This window comes from Dryobates pubescens, chromosome 2 (assembly GCF_014839835.1).
Source record: "Dryobates pubescens isolate bDryPub1 chromosome 2, bDryPub1.pri, whole genome shotgun sequence".
NCBI lineage: Eukaryota > Metazoa > Chordata > Aves > Piciformes > Picidae > Dryobates > Dryobates pubescens.
This window is the reverse complement of record NC_071613.1, coordinates 26,132,618-26,157,202: the sequence shown is the minus strand read 5'-3', so window position 1 is coordinate 26,157,202 and position 24,585 is coordinate 26,132,618. Positions and strand designations below refer to the sequence as shown.

General features: G+C 41.1%; 1 protein-coding gene across 1 annotated transcript in view; it reads left to right on the top strand.

The window, feature by feature from the left end:
- Positions 1–24,585, top strand: part of ADARB1 (adenosine deaminase RNA specific B1) — a 72,333-nt gene that overhangs the window by 11,888 nt on the left and 35,860 nt on the right. The window contains exons 2-3 of the mRNA XM_054172505.1: positions 12,285–12,321; positions 22,330–22,404. Of these exons, the coding sequence (XP_054028480.1) occupies positions 22,377–22,404 (28 nt within the window). The 5' untranslated portion in view covers positions 12,285–12,321; positions 22,330–22,376. The remainder of the gene's footprint in view (positions 1–12,284; positions 12,322–22,329; positions 22,405–24,585) is intronic.

Below are 24,585 nucleotides of genomic sequence, written 5' to 3'. Positions count from 1 at the left end.
TCCAGCAAAATCATAATGAGGGGCTCCCTGTGCCAGGTAAAGACTGGCTTCCCTCACCTTTTCCATCCTTCCTTCCATTGAGGCTCAAGGCTGGCTGGTGGCTGGGTGCTAGTCAGCTGCTGCCCTCCCACAGCATGTATGGGAGGCTGGCAGCTATCCTCCTCCTCCTGAGGCCACCTGGAAATGCTTTCTGAAAGGCTGTAAGAAAACAATGGTGCTCCTGGCTAATCCAATGTAGTCCTTGCTCTGCCATCATCTGTGGTGTACATCAATTCTGCCTGAAAAGCATTGATTATTTCTTGCCTTCATAAACAAAAGCCTCATTTGGTTCTGTACAGAGCTCCCTTCTAGGACAGATAGTTGCTTCTCTTGTTTCCTTTCCTCTCTGTATTTGGCATAGTGTACTCTTGATTTGTTCTGTTAGATTGAGCAGCTCTTGGGAGACTTCCCCTAAACTCTGTGCTGTGTATCAGCCTGTAGCCCTTCCCAATCTGCCTTCTGCATTGAAATGATACCCATTTGCAAGAAATGACAGATAGGCAGGCTTCTCTATGCAATTTTGCCACACCTCATGCACTGACAAATTCCTTGTATAAACAATCTTTTGGATTGGTAAGTTTTTCCCCACAAAATGTCCCCACTGGCAGAACCCTGTTCTCTCAATTTTTAAGCCCTCTTATTCTGGAAGCCACCATCATCTCTACAGAATTAGTTAATTATTATGGTGTTCCATCTTACACTATATTGATTTATTATTATTGATACCAGTATTATTAACTCCAACTCTTTCAGTGCTCATGTGAGTGATGATGGTGACTTTTATGAATAATGTGTGATTTCTTGAAGGGGACACTGGCAAAAGCCATGTGAAAATCTAGGTGAGGTCAGCACAACTGCTTCTAACTAGTGCTTTACTGATGCATTCAAGATCTCTAGTAAATGCAGAGTTTGACTGCCTGGGTCCCATGGGGTATGTGGTCCTCTTTGAAGCTTCTCCTGCTCTTGCTCAGCAAGGCTTTCACTTTGACCAGTCTCACTCAACAGTTGCCTCAGCTTTTTTATATGTATATATATATATGTGAATTCTCATTCAAAATGTTGGATTTTCTTCTAAAAATTACTTTTGCACTTTTGCCATGAACATTTCTCCATCTTTCCCACTTATAAGGCTGTGTTGCTTGTGAATCAGCAAAGTGTTTTTGTGGGTTCAAAATTAAGTCCCATCACAGCAAGCGGCAGTAGAAGCAGTTTAGACTTTACACTGCTTAGGGAATACAGATTTTGGCAGCAGCATGCACGAAAGTAAGCACAGGAGTACTGAAGTTGAGGAACCTCCCACCAAGATACTGTAATTATGCTAAATTATTTTAAAAATACTATCAAAGGGTCAGTATGTGTCACTGAAGTACCATTTCTTGGCTGTTACTAAGACTTAGATTTAACTCATGGTGTTAAAAAAAAGCACAAACATATGACTTACATTTTTGTCCCTTTTTTTAAGACTGAAATTTCTTCACCACTGTTTTCTAACCAACTGCTAGTAGCTGTCGCTACAGTAGTCTGGTTTTGTGAGCCACCATTCTAACCCCCCGTTTTCAACGAAAAATGATGAGTTTGGCAAGGGCTTCTGTCTGTAAATGCACAAAGGGAGCAGAAACACCAAAAGGTAACTGGAAGGTGGCAGCTTTTGGCATAAGAGCCAAGAGATTAGCTAGCTAGGAGGTGATTTACAGGGGAAGATGGCATTTGCTTTGACCTGTGGTAGTTAAGTCAGAGAAGTAGTATTTTATCTGTTAATCCAGGGGATAGGGAACCCCAAAATTCCCAGAAACTGGGACTTTGAAGAAGCAAATCACCCAACTTTTATGGATAAATTTTTTCATGCCCTGCCATTTCATTGTTTGGATTTTGAGGATCTCCTGGATCCTATATTGAGGGTTTTTTTCTGAAGGTTGTAGGCACACAATCTGCAAGTCTTGAATTGTAGTTTCATCTTCAGCATATGCTGAGCTCTGCATTCAGTCTTAAATGTTGTATTTTATGTTTTCCTCAGCTCTTACTGGATTTACCTTAATATTGGTAGTTTGAAATGTAAGCCAGCCTTTGCCCCACCAGGCAGGGAAAAGCACAGTGTGGTGGTTAAAGGCACTGCATCTCCACATCTGCCACATCAGTAAATACCCGGGGAGTGCCAGCCCAGCTGTGCCTGCACTTACAGCTGCAGCAGCTCAAGGCGTAGGGAAGCTCCTGGTGTAAGGGTGTAGCAGGTGTTGTGACTTGGTAAAGCTGAGCATTGGGATGCTCCTGGAGAAAAGCACAAGCAGTATGAGAATGCCCATGCTTGGAAGCCATGTGATGCCAGGCATTGTCTGAACAGCCCACAGAGAGCAAGGTGGGGTTTTGAGTGTAAGCTGAGAGAAGCATTTTGTACTTCATTTGGACCAGTGAGGGGAGTTATTTCAGCTCACAGAATGTTTGACTTGTGTGTTTCTATTCAAGATTACATTCCTTTAACTATTTTTTCCAAGTCTAGTATTAATATTTTTTAATGGAAGAAAAAAATTGCTCTGTATCTGGAACTTTTATCTCTGAGTGAATAAATCTCCCTCTTAAATATATGTAATTTCAGATTTGTCTTGCTAGGAAATTATTTGAGACTTCCTTGTATAATTTAGTTAGTAGATCAAGTTCTGCTCTTATTAGCCTCGTTTCCTTTGGCTATCAGGGACAACTTTTAATATTCAGCAGGAGATATTATATTATCTGAAAAGATACTTATCAAATTTTATCTGAATTAAAAAGGTTTAATGAAAATGAGTGTGTGGTTTACCTGCTGGCAAGTCAGCCTATGGGACTAATGCATCAAAATTACCTCCTATACTCTTGAGTTCCTGTCTTGATGCACTCAGATGTTTTGGACCAGTTGCCCTCAGCTGTGGTTTTTGCTCAAGAGCCACAATACACAAGACTTTATCAAAACTTTTTCTGTATGCAAGTAATGCAAGCTAAGGGTTGGTTCTGGACATGCCATCCTGACCTGTGCCCAGGTCATGTCAGCATCGTCCCTCTCTTTTGTTTTCCTCCTGCCCCATCCAGGCTCTAATGGGCGTTTTCCTTGCTGGCTTTGTCAAACTTGGGGATGTATTACAATTTCTTGAGTAAGAAGGTGGTAAGTACCATTTCTGTACAGCGTGGCTGTAAAATGTCTAATGTTCTGTGATGGCAAACACTCAGCCCACACACCAGAATGCAAGTCAGATTTTACACCATAAGTGTGGTTGGTGGATTTTTCTTTTTTTAACATGCTGATATTTAGTATTGAATAACACAAGAAACTGCTCTGGAAGGGACTATTTTAGTCAGTTTTGTGTCAGAGAGATCCCTGATAGCCAGCTGCAATTGGTCCCAAAGAGTGCTTCTGGAAACTCAGGAGACTGGGAGTTGAGCCCTCTCGAAAGTGAGCTTAAAGTTCTTCAAATCTACTCATATTTGTAGCGGGGGAAAAGCAGAAATGTGATTTTAGAAGTGAAAGGTAACACTTCCATATTCTTAGAAGGGCAGCAGCTGGTTCTTTCAGAAACATTGAAGGGATGAGACACACACACAAAAACTCTGACAGGCACCACCATGGAAATGCAGAATGTCAGCAAGATTTGAATTCCAAACACAGGGTTCTTAAAGTTAGGCTTGTTGAGCCTGCTGCCATATGATCTCCATGTATGCTGTGGTGGCCTGAGAGCAGGCCTCTGTGGTGAAGAAAACCCAGCTTAAGATGCAGGAGCTGGTGGTTTAGCTTCCTGCTGCATTGAGGCAGGTGGCATGATCCTTCTTTCCTTGCCTTGTGCAGCAGACCAAGCGCCATCGGATCCCGCAGACAGGTCAGAGTCGTGCTTGTGGTCCAGCCCCAAGGCTGGGCTGTGAAAAGAGCTGCAGCCAGGCTGGGCTGGGGAGGGAGAGCAGTGTGTGCTGGTTAGTGAGCAATCCTGTGTGGAAGAGAAGGGCAAAAGGTACAGCTCTGTGCAGCCTTTGGCAACCAGCTTTGTCAGCTCTGCTGCTTCCCAGGTCCCTGGGAGCTTAGCCTCTCTCCTGTCCCTGCATCACTCTTGTGCAGCCCCTGGCTCGGCCCAGAGCACAAACAGATATATGTGCATCTATGGGAAAGCAGCAAGAAAACAACCCACCAGGAAATGTGATTTCCAGCTAATCACATCCCAGCCCTTTGTTTGGGAAACCAATGTGATTGTGGTTTCTTCTGCAGTCTTTTAACTTCCCTTTTCACGGAGTTAAAGCCAAAGGATTAAACCTTCTGGAACCCTCCCACATTAAATATGTAACATTTATGAAAAAATAATATGCATAAAGCACCAGCATGCTTTATGACAGCTTGCCTATGTGGGTAGGACAATTGCTGGGATGGCAGAGTACTTGCCACTACTGTGGGTGCTCTGGCTTTTGGGCCATGTGTGCAATTCGTGGTTCTTGTTTCCCTGCTTTAGTCTGTGCTTCTGGCTCTTTGTGCACAGTGGGTGGAGTTTCATGTTTTTCCCTGTGGGAGAAGCTGTTGGTGAGCTGCAGGCTGATAGAGAATGGGTAACATCATGGTTTGTATGAAAGGATAGGCCCAAAATGTGCGCAAGCAGTATCTGTGTTAAGGCCTGTTTCTAGCCTGGAGATTTTATTGTGATGTAATCTTTTATTGGAGTTGTAGCACCCTCTTCTGCTGCTTTATCTTCATACAGGTGCTGTGAACTGCAATCAAGATGCCTTGTAATCTCCTCACTAATAAAATTAATGCAATTAATTGGCTGGCTTGTGTAAGATATTTTTCCCTTTATTCATTTGTGTGTGGGTATGCCTCTGCTCATTAGGTCTTGTTGACAGGAGAGGGTTTTTTCATCTCCATCATGTCACTTGTCCTCTGTCGGATGCAGGTAGATAACCGTAGTCTCACTCAGTGCTTTGCTTTTAAATCCAGCAGTAAATTGTGTTGGTTCTTTGGGCTACAGAAGTGGTCTGGTAGCTCCTCATGAGGTGTATCTTGTTATCAGGTGCTGGTTGGCATGAGCATACTTGATCTCTCCCTTGCTAGCTGCTGCTCTGTCTCCCAACTTTGTCAGCAGATGCTTGTTAAATTGGGATGCTGGAGGCAGCTGGCAGCAGGAGTTTGCTTTTCTGTCTGGCAGCTGCTTGGCTATCCCATCCTACATTTAAAAGTAGAAATCTGTGAATAAGGTGTGTTGTTTGGGACATTCTGCAGCAGTAAACTTCATTTAAGGACTGGGGAGTGACTTCCTATGGTGAAGGCTAAAGAAGATACTCACATGTCCTTAATGAAGCACATAATCTCATGGTTTTGAACACTGTGTGGTTAATATTTTGCATCTTCTTACTAAACACTGATTTCAGGACCATTTTTCTGAAGTCTAGTGTTAAGGTACAAAATGCTCATGTGCATCTTATCTTTGCCCTAGGGAGGAAGTAAGGACAATAATAACCAGCCTGTCTTGTTCTAAAGTCTTAAAAATGTCACTGTTTTTCAAATGAAGAAGAATTTGTGCTCCTCTATTATATGCTGAGCACACGTAGAACAAGCTTGCAGGTGTTTTTTTCCAGAATGTGTTAAGCTGAAACCCCATTTGCTCACCATAGAAGAGCTAACAGCTTTCAGCAGCTTTCTCAGTTGATGCAGGGATGGCCATGTCTTAGTGGAGCATCTTCCAGTGTCAGAATTAGTCAGTGCAACTGGGATGTGTGGATTTTCCCATCACCACCAGTCCCTTAGCCTAGATTCTCATCTGCAGTCAGTCTGTAGTCTAGACTAATCTTTTTCTGTAGCCATCGTCTAAAAGGTACTAACATGGAACAGGGAAATTTGAGTTGATTTCTTACATTCTTTTGTCTTTCAAAAGTTGCTGCTTAGCCTCAAGATTGCACTATTGTACTATTTCAATTTGACTGATGTTTAAAACAGCTAATTTAAACATTAGCTATAGTGAAATAATGAAAAACAAGATTAAAACCTAGGTTCCCCTGAGGATGTTTATGGTAATTTTGCTCATGTGAATAATTTCTTTGGTTTGTGTCACATTCTCTTCTAAGGTAACTGCTTTTCTACATGGCATGTTGTGATCCTGAAGAAAGATGGAGTGGCATTAAAATATTTGATTTTGAAATCATGTTGTCTCAATATTGAAATTTTATATTGGGGCTTTAGGCCGTGCATCAACATATTCTTAACAGAATTTTTCAAAGGTAGGAGATTGTAAAATACAAACTCAGAAATACAGAGTTCCTTGCTGATATTATGTAAATATGTGAAACCATTTCTTTGGTGGAAGGATGCTTGAGTGTTCCAGAATAAATGATAAATGTAATGTGAGTTGATACCTGCAGCCAGAGCAGTAGTAGCTTGGGCATTACTTCATGGAGCAGCGTTTTTCCCCCTATGCATACTGGCCTGATTCCTGTTGCTAAGTAGATGCTGAATTTTCATAGCTTTTGAAGTGTCAGTGAACTTTGTTCCAGTGCCATACAAACAGATACTTTCTATATGTAAGATCAAAAAAAGAGTTTGTTCCGTGCCAAGGGAAGGAGGTGCATTTGACAGCTTTGTATTGTGTATAAAATGCACTTACTGCTTTTGCCAGCAGCAGCACGGATATCCTTTCTTCCTAAACTATTTTTTCATTATAATAATTGGTTACTAGTCATTCCTAATTTATTTTAGAATTTTAAATGAGCAATTTGAAAGAGATACAAGGACTTAATTAATTCGGTCTGATAAGTTAAGGACTGTACCACCGTAGGCTTCACATTGTTTCTTCATGTTTAAATGGGAAAAAACTGTTTCAGGAAAACCCAGTTCTATAGTTGTGTTGTTGAGCTGAGGTTGTTAGCAGCAGAGATTCATCCCCTTCATGTATGCAGGGATGTGTAATGTCTTCTGTTGCAGGCTAGCACTATAGTTTTCTGACATAAGGAGCAAAATCTGCCATGAAGGCATCTCTTCCCCATGTTCCCTCAGAGAACAGGAGAAGAGTGAGACCAGTGTCTTGGTAGCTGCTCACAGCTGATCTCAGAGGTGGTTGAGTCACCAGCCCTGGATGTGTTTAAAGGTCTTTTGGATGTACTGCCTGGGGATATGGTTTAGGGGTGAACCTTGTAGAGTAGGGTTATCGGTTGGACTTGGTGATCCCAAGGGTCTTTTCGAACCTGAATGCGATTCAAAGGAGAGGCAGCCTTCCCTTTGGAAACTGGTGGTGGCAGCTGGAAGCAGGAAAGTTTCCTTGTTGACGGTGAGAGTGATGACACAGAGAAATACTTGGAGGGACAAATTCTAGAAATTGAATGCATACACCAAAAAATCCCAATCAGCTGCATCTGCTTTGCAGCTGGAATGCGCTGGCACTCGCTTTTGTCCAAGCAGAGGAATGGGTGGATAGTTCAGGCTGCAGTAAAGGTTTTTTCCAGCTGCTCACCTTAATCTAGATTTGAGAGGCTGAAGCAAGTCTATTTTAATTAATGAAGCAACTAGCTCCTCTGGTGACTGGAGAGGGTGTAAATCAATTAGAAAAAAACTGTGCCTGTGTGAAATACACACCATCTTTTGAGGTTCTTGTTTGACCTCTCTGTGAAATGTCTTGGTGCAATCTGTGTCAGGATGTAAACGGAGCAAAAATTAGCTGACCAATGCAGCTGGCTTTCCATCTCTAATCAGCACTATTTCCTGAGCCAGCAGTATAATTTGAAGTACAGAGGATGCTGCATTTAATGTAGCTTGTGTTTTTTTGTCATGTGGATGCATGCAGTTGAGACATCTTAGCTGACGTGTGTTTTTCAACATTGCAAGAGTAATATAAATAGGAAAGTAAATAAGTAAATATTGGAAGTAATATGTTTTGTCCTGTCCACATGGCTGGTGGTAAGTACCTCCAGATAGCTGCCTTGTGTTTGGGAGATTCTTTTTGCAGGTTTGTATCTCAAGGTGGGAATTCCTGTCCCTTGCTGGATGAGCATTTTGGAGGTCTCTGTGACTTGCCATCCTTTATTCCTCAAAATTGTTCAGAACTAAATCAATGCTTCTACCATCTTGCAAATTTAGAATATATTGGAAAATCAATGTAAATTGCTGCAGGGGAATACAGACACATTTGTGTGTGTTCTCAAGTGCATGGCTCCCTGCTCTCCTTGACTTCTGCACTGGTGTCACACTTGGGAGATGGGGCTGCAGCTTCCTGTGGAGTAGCGCAGATGGGGTGCCCTGTTCTCTGAGTTTGTAATGTGAGCCCTGGCCTGGCTGTGTGCCTCTGCTCCTCTGTGCTGGGGGCAGATGAATCTAGGAGGAGCTGATGATCTGTGGGCTGGGGCAGGGTGTTGTTTGGGCTGTAGAGTTGGAGTTGCAGAACCTGCTCAGCCAAGGAGGCCTTTATTTCCTTCAAGGAAGGAGATCTTCATTGCTTAAGGAAAGCCCTGAAATTTTCCCCCTTTCTCAAATGTCTTATGACTGCTGACCAATGAAGACCTCAACATTTTAAATTAATGCACTTCCCAATGCCTTTCTCATAAGAAACTTTCCAAAAGAGCTGGCAGATTACTTCTTCAGGTCACTTCCCTGTCTTCCATGTGCCTTATCAGAGCTCCTAGGAGGATCTGTTCCATCATCTGTTCCATCACCTGAGGGTACTGATTGACAGCCGCCTAAACATGAGCCAGCAGTGTGCCCAGGTGGCCAAGAGGGCCAATGGCATCCTGGCCTGCATTAGGAATAGTGTGGCCAGCAGGAGCAGGGAGGTCATTGTGCCCCTGTACTCTGCATTGGTTAGGCCGCACCTTGAGTACTGTGTCCAGTTCTGGGCCCCTCAGTTTAAGAAGGACATCGAGACACTTGAACGTGTCCAAAGAAGGGCAATGAGGCTGGTGAGAAGCCTTGAGCACAAGCCCTAGGAGGAGAGGCTGAGGGAGCTGGGATTGTTTAGCCTGGAGAAGAGGAGGCTCAGGGGTGACCTCATTGCCCTCTACAACTACCTGAACGGTGGTTGTAGCCAGGAAGGGGTTGGTCTCTTCTCCCAGGCAACCAGCACCAGAACAAGGGGACACAGTGTCAAGCTGCGCCAGGGGAGGTTTAGACTCGAAGTGAGGAGAAAGTTCTTCACTGAGCGAGTCATTCGTCATTGGAATGTGCTGCCCAGGGAGGTGGTGGAGTCACTGTCCCGGGAGGTGTTCAAGAGGAGATTGGACGTGGCACTTGGTGCCGTGGTCTAGTTATGAGGTCTGTGGAGACAAGTTGGACTCAGTGATCCTTGGGGTCTCTTCCAACCTTAGTTACACTGTGATACTGTGATCTTCCCAGGAACCAAGGTGAGGCTGGCAGTTTGGTAGTTCCTAGGCTCCTCCTGGGAATTGGGTTGCCTGACATTCATACAAGACTAAGAATTGATGTACTGGTTATTTTATTGTTTTTTTTTTTGTGTGTGGGGGGAGTGATGATGTGAAGATGCTGCAGGAAGGTGCAGAGTTCCTAGAGTAGAGCCCCTTCTGGCAGGCAAACACCAGTGTGCTTGCAAAAAGTGATGGAGAAGCATGTTATGACTTGAGCAAGCCCTGAAGTATCTATCTGCCACCAGGCAGAGCCATATAGGACATGTACAATGTAGATGAAAGGTTTGTTCCTGTTTTTTTATAACATAGTGGTATTTCCTTTCCCATTTGTTGTTTCTGCTGGCTTGAGGTGTTGCGAGTCTGATTTTTCCCTTCCACTTACGGTCTTTCATCAGCAAAGCTGGCTTCCTCACTCTGTGTCTGCTGGCGTAGGGGGGTTGTGTCAGAGCAGGGCTTTGGGCTGGAGGCTGGCTCACAGGGGCCTTTTCTTCTGCTGATGTAGTGCTGGAGCTACAAAAATCCCAGGGCAGAGTAGTCCTCTGCTGAGTGAATGTCCTTGGAGCCCTGAGCAGGTGTCTACCTTCTGCAAAAACCTACTGCAGACAGCACAGTGTGCCCAGTTTGACTGAAATTAAGATATAAGTGGGGTTTTTAAACAAAAAAAATAAAATAAACATTTTCTTTGTGGTGTTGAGCAGATGAATGTAGTGTCTTAGGGCTGAGCAAAAGTGCTCAGCAGTGTTCAGGCAAGCCTGCAGCACCCATCCTGCCTACTTGGCCTGCCAGCTGCCACTCACCTCTGTCAGCACAGACTTGGACTGTTGTGGTTTGCCAGCTAGAAGCCTAAGAGTTAGAAAGTAAATGTTTGGATTTTCACTGTAGATAAATTTTTAAGTAGCACTGCAAAAGTGTTCTTCATGCACTGTGCCTGTGGGCTGATCTTAGTCTGTTGACCTGTCTGCAACTGTCAATATATGAGGATTTTTGGCACTTAGTGGTAAACTTATAATAAGTCCTAAGTGTTTGTTTCGTTTCTTTGAGACTCTGGTACTTATTATCTGGGGTAAAATAGTGTATGAGAAACACAGTATCTAAAACAACTAAGGGTTATACCACTAATGTGTTGTCAGGAATGAAAGTAACTTTTTAAAGCCATGCTCGTGGAGAAAGAGAATTACCCAAATACCTTTATGTGGTGGATGTTGCCACAAATACTGGAATTTCATGTCACACAGTTTATAGCTCATATTCTAAGGGTTTGGAAGAGTTTATTGTGGATATGAGGCTCCTAGGTTGGGAAAATAACAAAGGATATGTAAGTATCCCCATTTAGTGGGCTTGAGTATGGGCCATTGCAGAATGGGAAGCTGACTGACACTGAGCTGAATTTTTATAGGCATTTCTACTACTTCATGCTAGGACCAAGATGCTACTGGCTTTTTTTTCTGGATTATTGAAAAATGCCACTATAAAGCGTTGGAAAAGAGAAATGTCTATTAAAACCACCAAAATTTAATTAATGCAATATTCTAGGATATAAACTTTAAATATTATGTCAGATCCTTTCTTGTCTAACTTGACCAAAAGAGTTTAATTTACAATATATTCATCCATCAGTTTGTATTGTCCATAGCTGTACTGTGCATGCTGTATGATTTAAATTGTGTAGGTTTTTGTAAGGTGCCAGCACCCTCTTGTGGGCAGTGTAACAGCAGAGAATTTTTGTCTTTTCAAGGTGCAGATACTAAAATGTTTTACAGGTACAGGTGATTCACAGATTCATGGAATGGTTTAAGATGGAAGATCATGTAGTTCCGCCCCGCCTCCTATGGGCAGGGACATCTTGCACTAGTTCAGGTCACTCAAGAAAACATCCTTGAACACCACCAGGGAGAGGGCATTCATGACCTGCCTGGACAACTTGTTCCAGGGTCTCACCACCCTCACTGTTAAGAATTTCTTCCTAATATCCAGTCTAAATCTGCCCTCCTCAAGCTTAAAGCTGTTCCCTCTCATACTATCACTCCAAGCCTTTGTGATGTCCCCACTCTGAATGCATGTATGTTTTTCCAGAATGTAGCTGCTTGACAGAAGTGTTCTGCTGCTTTGAGAAAAACTTCTGTGATTCCCTGAACCATTTTAGAATAGTGTATTTCTGCACTGATAAAGTCACTTAAATATTTTCTTATAACTAGGGGTCTGTCTGTAAAAATAAAGCCATCTGCTCCTGGTTGAAGAGCTGTGCAGTTTATGTGTATCCATGAAAACAAGAGAAAAGTCCTTCATGTTATCCTGTATCCTTCTTACCCTACATCTACCATTTCTTTCCAAACCCACTGCTGGTAGTTGAGAGATTGTCCAGTTTTGCAGACACTTCAGGAGAATGCAAGCTGATGCCAGTGTTATGAAACTGCTGTTTGAAAAGGGGATTGTAGTGTGAGGTGTTTATGTGAAATAAAATCAACAACTGTAGATTTGATTGTAAGTTAAGTTGGCTGTGGTAACACAGAAGTTGATTTTACTTTTAAGCCATTTTTGACCCCTTTTTTACCAACCCTTTCTGCTAGAAGGTGCAGAGATTGCAGACTGGGTTCTGCTAAGTAGCTGCTTGTACCTCTGGGATTTCTTCCTGTCTCAGGCACTAAGCATCTTGAGTCTTGTCTTTTTTTTTTTTTTTAAATCCCCTCCACCAAGCCAGGAATGTCCAGAATTGTTTCACCCCCTCCCTTTGCTGGGGTTGCAAGGGGATTGTCTCTGTGACTGCATATATGCATTGCGTACTGTTTATTCTTGCAGAATCAGGAATGTGTCCCTTTTAATGGCCTGAGTTGCCATTTGGTAATGAACTTAAATTTGTGAAAGAAATACTAACTGTGTTTCCTTTTTTTCTTTTTCTTTTTTCCCAGATTGCAGAATCAGCATGTCTCTCTAACACTTTAAAAGGTAAGCACATCATGTTTGCAAATGTGTAGCAAGGTTCTTTGGGTTTTGATTGATGAATTCAGCTTGTAACTCGGAGAACAGAATTCATCTTAAAGTATTCAAAGAGTTGTTTAAAACTTTATTGTATATGTTGCTTTTATTTATGTTTCTACACTGAGACCCTTCAAATAGATTGGATCAGTACAGTTTCAAAATAGAGGAAATATTGTTAAGAAATATCTACCTCTGTATCAAGCCAATGTTACAAAGAATGTTACCGTTCTGTGACTGCAAACTTCCATCCAATCCATATCAGTAAAATAATATTGCAAAGTTGGCATGTAGGACTTTACAGTTTGCCAAGTGTTTGAGCTAAGCTGAACAGCCATGGTGGGAAAGGAAGAAATACCTCAAATTTGTGACCTTTTAATAATTATTTTTATTTGCTTTTAAGTTATAAAATAACGTATAAGTTATAAAAAATAAGTTATAAAATTTGCTTTTAAGTTACAAAGTAACTTAAAGGCCTTTGAGACTTTTAAAGCCTCCTTTAAAACTATTTAAGATTTTTCTTCCAAATAGCTATTATTTTCCTTAGCACCACGGGGTAGCTGCATCTATGATCTTTTAAATCAGGATGATAAAAATATGGATGTTACTTGCATGGAGATCTAGGCTGCTCAGTTTTCTTCTTAGAATGGTTATCAGATTTTCCTTGGAAGCACATCTTAAATATGTTTCTGACAGTCATGGGTGTTTGAGTCCTTGAGAAACAGTGTCTGTTAAAAATTAGACATTCCATTCTCAAAGTAAGCCAGTAAAAAGGACACAGACAGAGGATACAGAACTTCAAAATAAATATATGTTCCACTATAGAATAAATCTGCAAACATCTGAAGTTATTTCTGATTTGGAGCTGGGCTCGAGACTTGCTTGGTCAAGGGAGCAATAGATGTGAAATCAATTATTTATGTAGTGTAACAGTAGATGGTGCTGTTGGAGTGGATTTAATGACCTAAGGACTTGAACTGCAAGCTGAGGCATGTGGTGTCAGAGTTCCTGGGGTTCCTGGTGTGCAGCCAGCAGCTTTGTGTTTTGAGATTTGTCGTGCCGAGCAAATGCTCAGGCTCTAATTAGCCTGTACAAATCTAGCAGTTGCTGCTGATTTTTATTCGTTGTTGCTGCAGTACATAGGGAAACTGCTGTTGGTCTGTATTACCATCCTTGTGCTTGAAAAATACATGAACTGCATGTTGGAGGGAAAAAAGGCAAAATTACTAAAAGCGCTTACAAAATACAATGTACAACTATTTCTTCAAAGAGTGTATGAAGTAAGCTAACAATAGTGGCTAAATCTGGAAGTAAATGAGACTTGGGAGGATGTTTCTGGTACAGTCACAAATGGTTTTGGTGAACTGTCATGTAATATATTAAAAAAAGGAAAAAAGTAGTGAGTTTCTTCTGTGTTCTGTGAGCAAACTCTTTTTGTTCTCTTTCACCTTTCCTCAGCAACTTTCCCACTTACATAATTTGAAATGAGTCTGATGGACATCTAAAGATAATAGATTACTCCTGTGAATTTTGTGAAGAGCTCTTGGGGAAGGAGAGAAGTGCTTCACTATTCTCATGGTGAAGAACTTCCTCCTCACATCCAGCCTGAATCTCCTCACCTCCAGCTTCATTCCATTCCCCCTAGTCCTATCACTACCTGCTATCCTCAGAAGTCCCTCCCCAGCCTTCTTGTGGCCTTCAGATACTGGAAGGCCACAATTAGGTCACCTTGGGGCCTTCTCTTCTCCAGACTGAACAGCCCCAGCTCTTTCAATCTGTCCTCATAGGAGAGGTGCTCCAGCCCTCTGATCATCCTCCTTGTCCTTTCTTCATCATGCACTGCTTGATGTGGCTTGAAAAGTCAAACTTGGCCTGAAATTATTAGTGAGGTGCAGAAGGCCAACTTCAGTTTTGAAGTAGACAGGAAAGTTCCTGGAAATGCACAGGTAGTGTTCATGCTGACACTGCAGGTGTGGGTTTCACTGAGGTTTCATTGATGTCCACCTTAGTCTTGCTGTGACCACATAGACCCATTGGGATGTAGCACTGCAGAGTAAAAGGAAGATCACACCTTATATGCTGAGGGAAGACTAATTTGTGGAGTTGGTCTTAAATGATGAAATGACTGATTTCCTCCTGGACTTCTGGTGAACACCAGAATATAACCATACATTGATGGCTTGTTTCACCATGGTGGGTTCTTCTTTTGAAATTGTGTAAACCAAACACAAATGGTCCTTTTGAGATTTCTTCATCCTCAGTGAAGCAGAGGATGCTGAAGTAGAACTTCAGTTCCTCTCCTCTTTTGTAGCCATTAGCATTTAGGCTTCTTGCAGAAATAATTTCAGTCAAGTTAATTTCAGAAGCATTCCATTCATCTCCATTCATGGAGATGAAAAAGCTGGTACCTGGGATCTGGAAAACAAGTGCCAGCAGAAGAAGCAGAAGATAGAGAGGTAGGGCTCTTTGTTAGCAGGTAAACCAAATCTCAGTGCTGAGCCTGAATATGTTGGTTTTGGTTAGGTGAAGTACTACTAATCTCAGATGCCAGCAGCAGTGTTTTTCAAAGAATGCCAGTCTGGCTAGTTGTTAAAATATTATGGTCTATGCTAGTCCAGAGTTGATCTATTTTTGCTAGTGTGCTGTCTTCCAAAAAACCCAAGGCCTGGTATACTGAGAAATAAATGTCTGAGAGCAGGTAGAAGTGGCTTGTCTGGGAAGTCTCCTCACTCTAGTAACACTGAAGAAACATGGGGAGCTTGCTTCTGCAAACATTACCTGCTGGAAGATGTGTTTAATCTGCAGGAAGCATTAAAGAGTAGCTGCACCCCCAGTCTGTGCTGCTGATCCATGGGACCTGCAGGATGAACACGTGTGTGGTTGATTGCTGAAGTTAGAGAAACTGGGTAGTATAACATTACAAGAAGTCTACAAAAATGCTACATTTTACATTGACATTGGGAAGTCTCTAGGTCAGAGCTGCATACAAATCCTGGTGTGCAAAGCGTGTGACTGAAGCCTTGCTTTTTGAAATATGCACATTTGTGCATTGCTGTTGTTCACAAATACATTTTGTGCATTTCTAGCCGATGTATGAATTGCATACCTAACAATATGAGAAACAATTATGAAAGGTGCTAAAGGCATCTTGGTTTCATGCACTAGGATGTATACACGTTTCCTGCATATGTATCTTCTTGTTTCTGAGACATATGAAGCTGAGGCCACACCAGAGAGCTGCCTTCCTTTTCAAATAACAAAATATAAATAAATTTGCATTTCCACACCCAATAGTAAGGTTGTCTTCGGTACTGCCCTTCTAAGAAAACTGTCCTTCCTTGCCCCTTTCACTTACAGAAGGGTTAATCGTCACATGCGCCTCTTGCGGTGGGTAGGGAGCAGCTGCAGCATTCGTTCATTCATATCTGTTCTTCACGCAGTGCATTAAGGCGCCCTGGGTTGGAGGAATGAGCCTCAGCTAGGTGTAAAGAGCACAAGGCAAGGCAGGAGTGGCAGTCCTTTGGGCGCTGCATCGCTCCCTCGTTAGGAGGGGACCAGGGGGTGCAGCAGGCTGGGAGTGGTGGACTGTAGGGGTGTGCATGGCATCTCTCCTAGCCGCAGCGCTCGGCATGGAGACCCTCCTCAACGTGGTCTGGCGGCGCTGCAAACGGAGGAGGAGGAGGAAACGATCGGAGCGTAAAGGTAGTGTTTTAATTGCTCTGTGGTCAAACCAAAGCGGTGTGAGGAGAGCTGTAAATGAAGTTTTCAGGTGAGGCTGGAACCTTCCTTGCTAAGTGCAACTCAGGTGTTTTCAGTTTGGATTTATACAGTAAATTCAGTATTTTGACCAGGATCCTTCAGTATCTCCCAACATTTTATTTGACTTGGCTTTCAAAGTTTGGAAGGAGAGTACTTTTTACTAAATGTGGACCTTTTCTAAAGCTGCAGCTTTCTGACCTTTTTCTAACAAGAGTTTTGTTTTGTCTGTCAGGTTATGGGGTTTTTTGCATATATGCCATTCTCTGTTAACAGCAAACATTAGATAACTGCTAAATTTTCCTTTCAAAGTATGTGTAGTTTTCCCTCAATGATGAGGTTGTACAAAGATAGCTGTTGAAAGGGCCCTTCTCAACTTTTGTGCATAGGGAATGTACAGAATATTAAACCAAAAGAAACACAAGTTATGTTCTTTTTGTACTTGTGCAGTGTGTACTTGCTAGAAGAAACATTTAGTTTAAAATCTTTCAAGTAGCTTCTTTGAAGAATAAAAGCAAATATTGTTGTGTTGGCTTGTATGTTTTGAAGTGCTTCTGGTGTTCTTCCTGTCTTTGAAAGTACCTTGTGGGGAATAGAGCCATCAAAACCAGGAGAGGGTTAAAAGTGTGAATATCCTGTATTTTTTCATGGCTCTACTTTGATTAGCATACATTTAGATCTCCTTTTCCTGTTTGATGTAGAAAAGGAAGGATTTTTGCACTACTGCTATTTCTGTCTGATATTTCAGGGTATGCTGCTGTGCAGAATTACTTGGTTTTGGTGAGTGTATCTAGCCAATAGTTGGACTTCAGTTTGGTTTCTGAATGTCCGTTGCTAAATATATTACGTAGAATTAGTGAATGAGTTTATTATTGCAGTTTTTGCTGCATTACAAAAGCTACCCAAATAAAAGTTTTGAAGGTCAGAGAAGTCAGAAACCACATTTCCTTCATCTATGTGAAATGATAAATGAATTACTAATGATTTCAGAAGTAATCAAGTATGCTTGGCAAGAGAAAAAGCTCATTTCTGTAGTGATCAATTTGTGTTCAGGGTCTTTTTTCTGAAAAAAAGTCTATCCCCAAATTCTGAAAGTATTCTGTATGGAAGAGCTTTTAAAAATCTTTTTCATTACCTAATCCTGCACCTTTGGAAGCCATATGAAAAAATATTAAAAATTCATGAATGACAGCAGGAGGAAGTTTAGAAGATTAGTCTCCTAATTAACAATGTATACAAAAAATGGTGAGAAGTTCATTCAGTATTATTTGGACTTCATTAATATGTATATCTAATTCATTCTCTTCAGAGTATTTCTGAGTTTTAAGGAACTGTTTAGAAGCCATTTGTAATGTAAATCAGAGATGTGTTTCTTTTATAAAATGCCCACAGTCCTCTTGCTCTAGTGATGTGCTTGGGAAGTTGTAAAGAAAAACACACAGCTTCCCACTTGAGGTGCTTTAAGAGAGACTTTAGGTGTACTTTACTCCTTGCTTTAGGCATAAAAGTCAAATCCTATCCTTGATAGGACAGTTTTAGAGTAAGGTCAGGTAGGATCAGCCCTCATCAGCTGAGTAGTTGTTTGCCAGACAAAGGGAGGAGCTTGTGGATGCTTGTGGAGTCAGTGAACCAAGAATTTGTATCTGTCAGTATACCAATATGTTGCACATAGATTAGTAGGTTTTTTTCCTAGTTCTTCCCTGCCAGGGAGGATGATGTGCCTAGGACTTTGTATGCCCACCACAAGTGGGAATGTGTGTTTTTGAGATGCTGAAGGAAAGTGGTGAGCACTGCTGACTTTTATCAAGTGTATTTTTATATAACAAAGTAATTGAGAAAAAAATGTGGTCATTCATTATATGTCTAATCCTTAAACCTTAAAAGGGCACGAACGCTTTGTTAATGGAGGATGTGGATGGACAACATCATGTCATTTGGCTGCATTATTTATTACTGTAGCATTGCATCCCTTATGTGCCTGGCAGTTCTTCTGTCAACTGTCCTTCCTGGCTGTTTATCTTAATTATGCCTAATTATCTGTTTAGTACAGTTACTTAAATGGGAAAAAAATGTTCTCTTTTGTAAACTTCAGTAATGCCACCAACAATCTAGGTTAATTTATACAAATATTTAAACAGCTGGAGTTCCTATTTACCTATGCTTTTATCAAATAAGAGGTTGCTTTTCCTCGGCTTCAGGCTGGGGGAACAGGGTGTTCAGCTGCAGATGTGGTGCTGAGCCCAGAGTGATAATCCAGCTCCTCAGGAGGGTTCATCCCTGGTGCTGCAGCTTGAGACACCTGTACAACGTTTTTTGTTTCTGTCTTGGCTCAGTAGCTCTCTCTGATCAACCCCTGGTAATTCAAATGGCAATTGTCCTAAGTCTTTTGTCCTTGAACACACAGTGGTGCTGCAGGAGTAACTGCAGTTTGATGTGCTAAATAAGGTGACAATTATTTGCATGCCCTGTTGATTACAGTCAGCTAATTTCCTCTTGTTGAAGTTGTGCTGATGCTGTGTAATGTAAATGTGAGGATACAGCTCCAATACTTAAGTAAGAACATGGGTTATTTGTTGATTGTTGGTTTTTTGGTTTTGTTTTGTGTTTTTTTTAATCCCCTGAGAGGAGAAAAAAGTCTCTGTGCAGTTCTTCTAAAGTGGTCACCAAGGTTAAAACTGATAGAAAAATTAAGCCAGACTGAGCCTACCTAGCAGAACACCAGTTTAAAGTCAATAGCCATGTAAAAGTTTTGCTTAAAGCTTAAGAATTTATTAAGATACATCTGAGTAACATCACAGACCAAGGCAGCTGCTGTACCAGCTGCCTGGCATGTGCTGCAGGCTTGGCTTGTTTTCCAGCTCTCCCAATACATATCTTCAGGCAGCAGTAAATGTGAGTTGTGAAAACCAGGTTTGTTAGGACAGTAGTAACACTTCATCTAGGCTTTGAGGGATGAGCCCTGCTGGGCATCATGCTCCTGAGGGCAATAAATCAAAACAAGAGCTAACCTCTTCCTTTTTTCCTTCTGATTCAAGCTTGGACCTGATACTTGCATCAGCTCTTCCAAAATCTGCCTGGCCTGTCACAGTGATAATTGCACTTGACTCTGATCACTGATAAGAATTTCCCAGCCACTTGCTCACAATTTTGATCTTTATTCAGTTATGTGTATGTCGTGGTGATGCAGATGTTTTAAAATTGATGTGGAGCTACCTGTGGTCAAGGAATATCTCAACTGCCTAAAGCCTTCAAAGCATTTTATTATCTTGGGAATATTTTATTTTACTGTTTCATGCACTTTGAAATAAATAATTCTGAGAAGAATCTTTACTCAAAAGGAAAATCAAATTTTCAACAACCTACCAGCAACAACCTTTCTCTAATTTATTTTCAAGGAAAACATACCCTGAGCTGATACTTACAAGCTTGACAAACATACCATCTTTTGAACTGCAGTAATTGTAGGAGCATCTCAACATTTTTTGGAGGTGTTCAAGAGGAGACTGGACGTGGCACTTGGTGCCACAGTCTAGTCGTGAGGTCTGTGGAGACAGGTTGGACTCGATGATCCTTGGGGTCTCTTCCAACCTTAGTTATATTGTGATACTGTGATTTTATTTTAAACACATTTGAAATGTTTGCTGTTTAAACAATATATATGTTTGGCTTCAATTAGTGGTTAGATTATTATTTGTCACATTTTTTGTCTTTGCTGATCAATTCAAGGGAAAGTGTGTCAAGTCTCCACACTTGCGGTTTTATGTTTTAAACCCCCACATACAGTTAGTAAGTAGGTAGAGCTTACATGACACAGTATGTACACACACACAATATATAGTACTGGCAGGGGCAGTTTGGAAACAAGCAAGCATCCCTCTCCTGAATCCAGCACTGCATGCAACATGCAGATAACACTTTGCAGAAGTTGGAGTTTGATTCTGATTTCAAAATGGCTTATTGGTCCATGCTTGGTTGTCATGGAATATGCATTGTGACTGTAAAATAAAATAATGATGCTTTCATGACTGTGCATAAACACTGCTTTTTTTTATAGCCCACAAGCAGATTTCACCTTTCATAGACACAATTTTTGTAGTTTTCCAGCATAGCTGGAGTTTGAATGTATATTGACCCTGGTATCTGAGCTGTGTATCTGCACACAATGAGTCTTGCTGCTTCTGCTACTGTAGAGAAATGTTTACTCCTAACTGGTATGCATAACTGCATAGTATACATAGTCTGATTGATGGTAATATTAGTATGCCGAGAGTTACAGCCTTATTGATAGTACAGAGTAAATTAGCATTGGAATCAGGCTTTCCCTGTGGTAATAGGAAAGCAAAATTAAGCAGCTTTTACAGAGCAAATAAATACAGCCTGTTTAGCAAAAGTTCTGCTCAGATTTCTAATCTCTTTAAGGGAAAAAGGCTTATGTGCTTTGCGTGATCCTCTCCCCTCACTCCATCCATCTGCTTTAGTGAGGACAGTGACCAGGAGAGAGATGCCCAAGCTGGCACTGTTCAAAATCAATGAGCCAGGTGTTTCCAGAACTCATGTGCATGATCCTGGTCATATGACTGTAGCCTGCCTTCAGCTGTTGTGTTGCAGGGAGCCCAGCTGATGGCAGAGGTCCTCCTGAATGTGTCTTGCTCATGTTCAAAGTAATCTGTAGGATAATGTCTCAGAGTTTCTGAGGTGATGTCATCTTTCCAAAGTCTGTTGCTCCCCAGCTGGGACTAGGGAAATTTCAACAGCTTGGTGTCTCTGGCTTTTCACTTGTGTCTCTCTCCAGCATAAAACAAAGCAAGTTGCCTGGGTGTCCTGTCCTCTTTTCCTCCTGCTACTCCCCCGGCCATACACATCCTGCATGAAAGCAGTTGTCTCCAAAATGTGGGTGTTTCTTTTGACATTCTGTGGAAAATATCTGTTTTGCCTTCTCAGTTCTCTTGCTTATTCCTTCTTCCTAGTAAGTATTTCTGTTGCTCATGGGTTATTGCTGGCACTTGTGTACTTGCCACTCAAGCATCACTGTGCCAGCCTCCAGTGTCAGTGGGTCTAGGGACAGAAAGTACTGCAAGAAAGGCAATAAAATATGTACTTGCAAAGCTTAAATAATACACACATTTGCAATTTCTTGTTCAGTGTGAAACACTAGCATAACAACACAATGACCTACAGGGAAAAGACTGGCAGTTCTCTCAGTATTCAACAGATTGGCAGGTACAAGAAAATTTTCCATAGTCTGAGCCTTTCCAGTGTAAGAGTGCAAAGCCTGTTGATTCTCCACTGCTTTTTCTTCACTGTAACAGTGGATCTTTTGTTGAAAGTGTAACTGTGCTTGGTTTTGGGGTTCAGTGCTTGCTGTTTTGTGGCATTATGAGATTGGAGCAATTACCTGGAAAGCAATAGATATTAAGTGCTTGATTTGTCAGGAAAAAACAAAATGAACCTACAAAACCCATGACCCTTAAATTAATGCTTTTGATTTGAGTGAGAATGTTGCCTTCTTTCCAACCATTTGCTAGATAGTTTACATATTTTGCATGTCAGATACTTATATTCACTTATATTCTGTGGCTCTTGAAGTGGAAGTCCCTGTGGTTGATAAAATCTGTTTCTCCACAGCTGGATAACCTGTACATAATATCCTCTGAATGTTTTGTTATTAAGGGAATCCACATGCAGGAGTGAGGGCTACATTACCCACTCTGTCCTTTCCCTGATATGGGGCTACACCTTTCAGTTATCTCACTTACAGGAGGGTTCTTGGGTGAGGACTTAACCAAACAAAGCAAATATTCATCAGTTTGGTGCTGGGTGAAAAAACTGCATCTTTTATGTTTTAACTGCTTGAATGGTCTGTGTGGCAAATTGCAGGGTGAATTTGACCTTACTTTGGAGCTAAAAACCCCCAATACCAACCAAACGGTAGTGAGATCAAGTAGTTTACTTTCAGATAAAAACTATTGTAGTCATCAGAAAACTGCGGTCATCGTACAACATCCCAATTCCTTGCAGACCCTGTTGACTTTGCAGTTCTGCAGTGTGCCCCTCAGCTACAGGAATAGGCACTTTGGGCAAACACTGTGTGAACATTGAGCAAAACTTGTGGACAACCCAAAGCAAAGCCAGTGCCCAGGCTGCTGCTTGTAAGGGTGATTTAATGCTTTACTTTGTATGTTGGTACCCTAAAGCTTAACCGTCTCACTCTCTGTTTTCCAGACAGAAGCAGTCTCCGTCAGCCAAGAAACCAGCAAAAATTTTTCACAATGGATGTAGATGATGAAGAAAACATGAGTAAGATGTGTTTATTTACACACTTGTAAACTATGTAATAATTTCTGAAGGTGACTTTTTTTCCTCACAAGCACAGGGAAGACTGTGAAGAAACTTCAGAAGCACAAATTAATAGCTTTTTTTTGTGTGTTTAAAAATATGATATAAAAGAGTGAATCAAAGTTTTTCCATTAAGAGTGTTTTAAATCCACATAATTGTATGCTAGTATAATCCTACCTCGTGTCACATATTTTTCTTCCAGCAAATGACTAATCAAACAAAATATTTTCCTGTTTTGAGCTGTCAATGAAGAAGAGAGTGAGAATACCTGCATTGGAGATGATGAGGGTTAGGGACCAGTCAGACAAAGGAGATGGAGCTGAAGAGTGTAAACTAAATGAAGGAAACTAGAAATGGAGGAAGGAAAATCAAACGGATAAGCTAGAAGAGCTCCTTGCAGGTCTTGCATGGCTAATTATTCTCATTAGATGCTGATTGTTCCAACCCTGAGCTACTGAATTGAAGTGTGTCTAAGCACGACAAATTATAAAATGCCGTGAGTATGTTGATGCATACACTGGTGAAGTGCTGTGAGGTTGCTGACTGTGTCAAAGTTAAGATCTGGTAACCTGTGGAGAAAACTGCATTAAAACATCATAAAAATATTTTTACTATTTTTGGCCCTTTAACCTTTTTTTTTTGAGTGGGAGAAACGTTCTGTAGCTGCTGTGCTGTTTCTGATGGTAAATGATTGTATATAATGTTGTAACAAATGCACTTATTTTTCACCTAAATGGCAATGGCTAAATGGCACATCTCTGGCAAAGCTGACAAAGCCCAGGAGTGTAGGAGGCTTTGAAGCAGCAGAGTTGTAGCTCAGAGTTACAGAACATTTTTATCAGGAGATAAAGAAGTTAGATCATTGTGTTTAAAAAAAACAACCACCAAACACCCCTGCCCCAACTCTTAAAATTGTCTGGACTAGAATATATCTTTTATTCTTCAACTGAAACGGTGAACTCAACTGCAATACTTTGCTAACAGTTTCTTTTTCTTAGTATAAAAGCAATTGCTTCCAATGGATGCTTTAGCTGTTTCTGAAATTAGTCTCCCTAAGGGGGGTTTCAATAAAATAGGAGCTGTAATTGGATAATTCACACAAGATTATTTTTTGGATAAAACATCCCTTTACCTCAATAAGGACTTTTTCTGAGCCTGAATAAAAGGTGTCTTCCTGAGCTGGAGAAAATACCATCTCTTTGCGGGAGCTTTCTGTAAGTGTCTTTAAGCAAAATACTCAATTTTTATCTGCTTCTGGGACTTTGTGTGTAATGCATCAGTGTAGGAAACCGTTCACTGAACTTCTTGTTTCGTCAGGAAGCTGGTTCCATGGAGTTGTTACAGGTTTGAGGAATGCTTTTGCATAACTGCAGTTGTTTCTCAGAAGTACGTTTTGAGATGCCATTTGTATCATGTTTTGAAAGGAAACTACAGATGATAATGTCTACTTGGATGAACCTAGTTAATAGAAGGTACAATAAGACCTTGCTGTGCCTGTATGCCCACACAAACATCCTGAATTTGAAATGTTAAATCATAAATTTGGAACGGAGAAATCGCAGTTCAAATTCTTAAGTTCTTCACCTTGATTTGTGCAAGGATTTAAAGAAGAAAATCTTTCCTTTCTGTATTTTTGTATCTCTTAAGATTGCAAGGTACAATTGCTAAGTTGTCTAGTAAATGCTTATTTCATGTAACTGCCTTCTGTGGAAGTCTTAAGGGGAACAAAGGTCGACTTACGCAGTGTTTGTAGCTTGCAGTTCCATAGTTAGAATGGCTTTGCAGAAGCCAGAATTAAGAATGTATTGGTTTGGATAAAATGTAAAATGCTGATGAGGTGACAAGGACATCCCTAAGAAAATACAGTCTTTCAGACTATAGATTTTAAGTCCTCCTCCTTTATGCATTGAACATAGAGAATATTTTACAAGATTTGGGGAAAGATTTTTTTTATGTATTCCCCCCAAATGTTTTATTTGGGGATTTGTTGCTTTGCATGGAGGGTATGTGTGCAGAACTCTGAATGCCCCGGGAAGATGTGCTGGAAGCACATCTGCCTGTTGTCTCAGCATCAAGTCAGAGAGCCCTGCAAAGGCATCGCTGCAATAGGAATAAATAATTTGCTAGGAGCCTGTACTTAT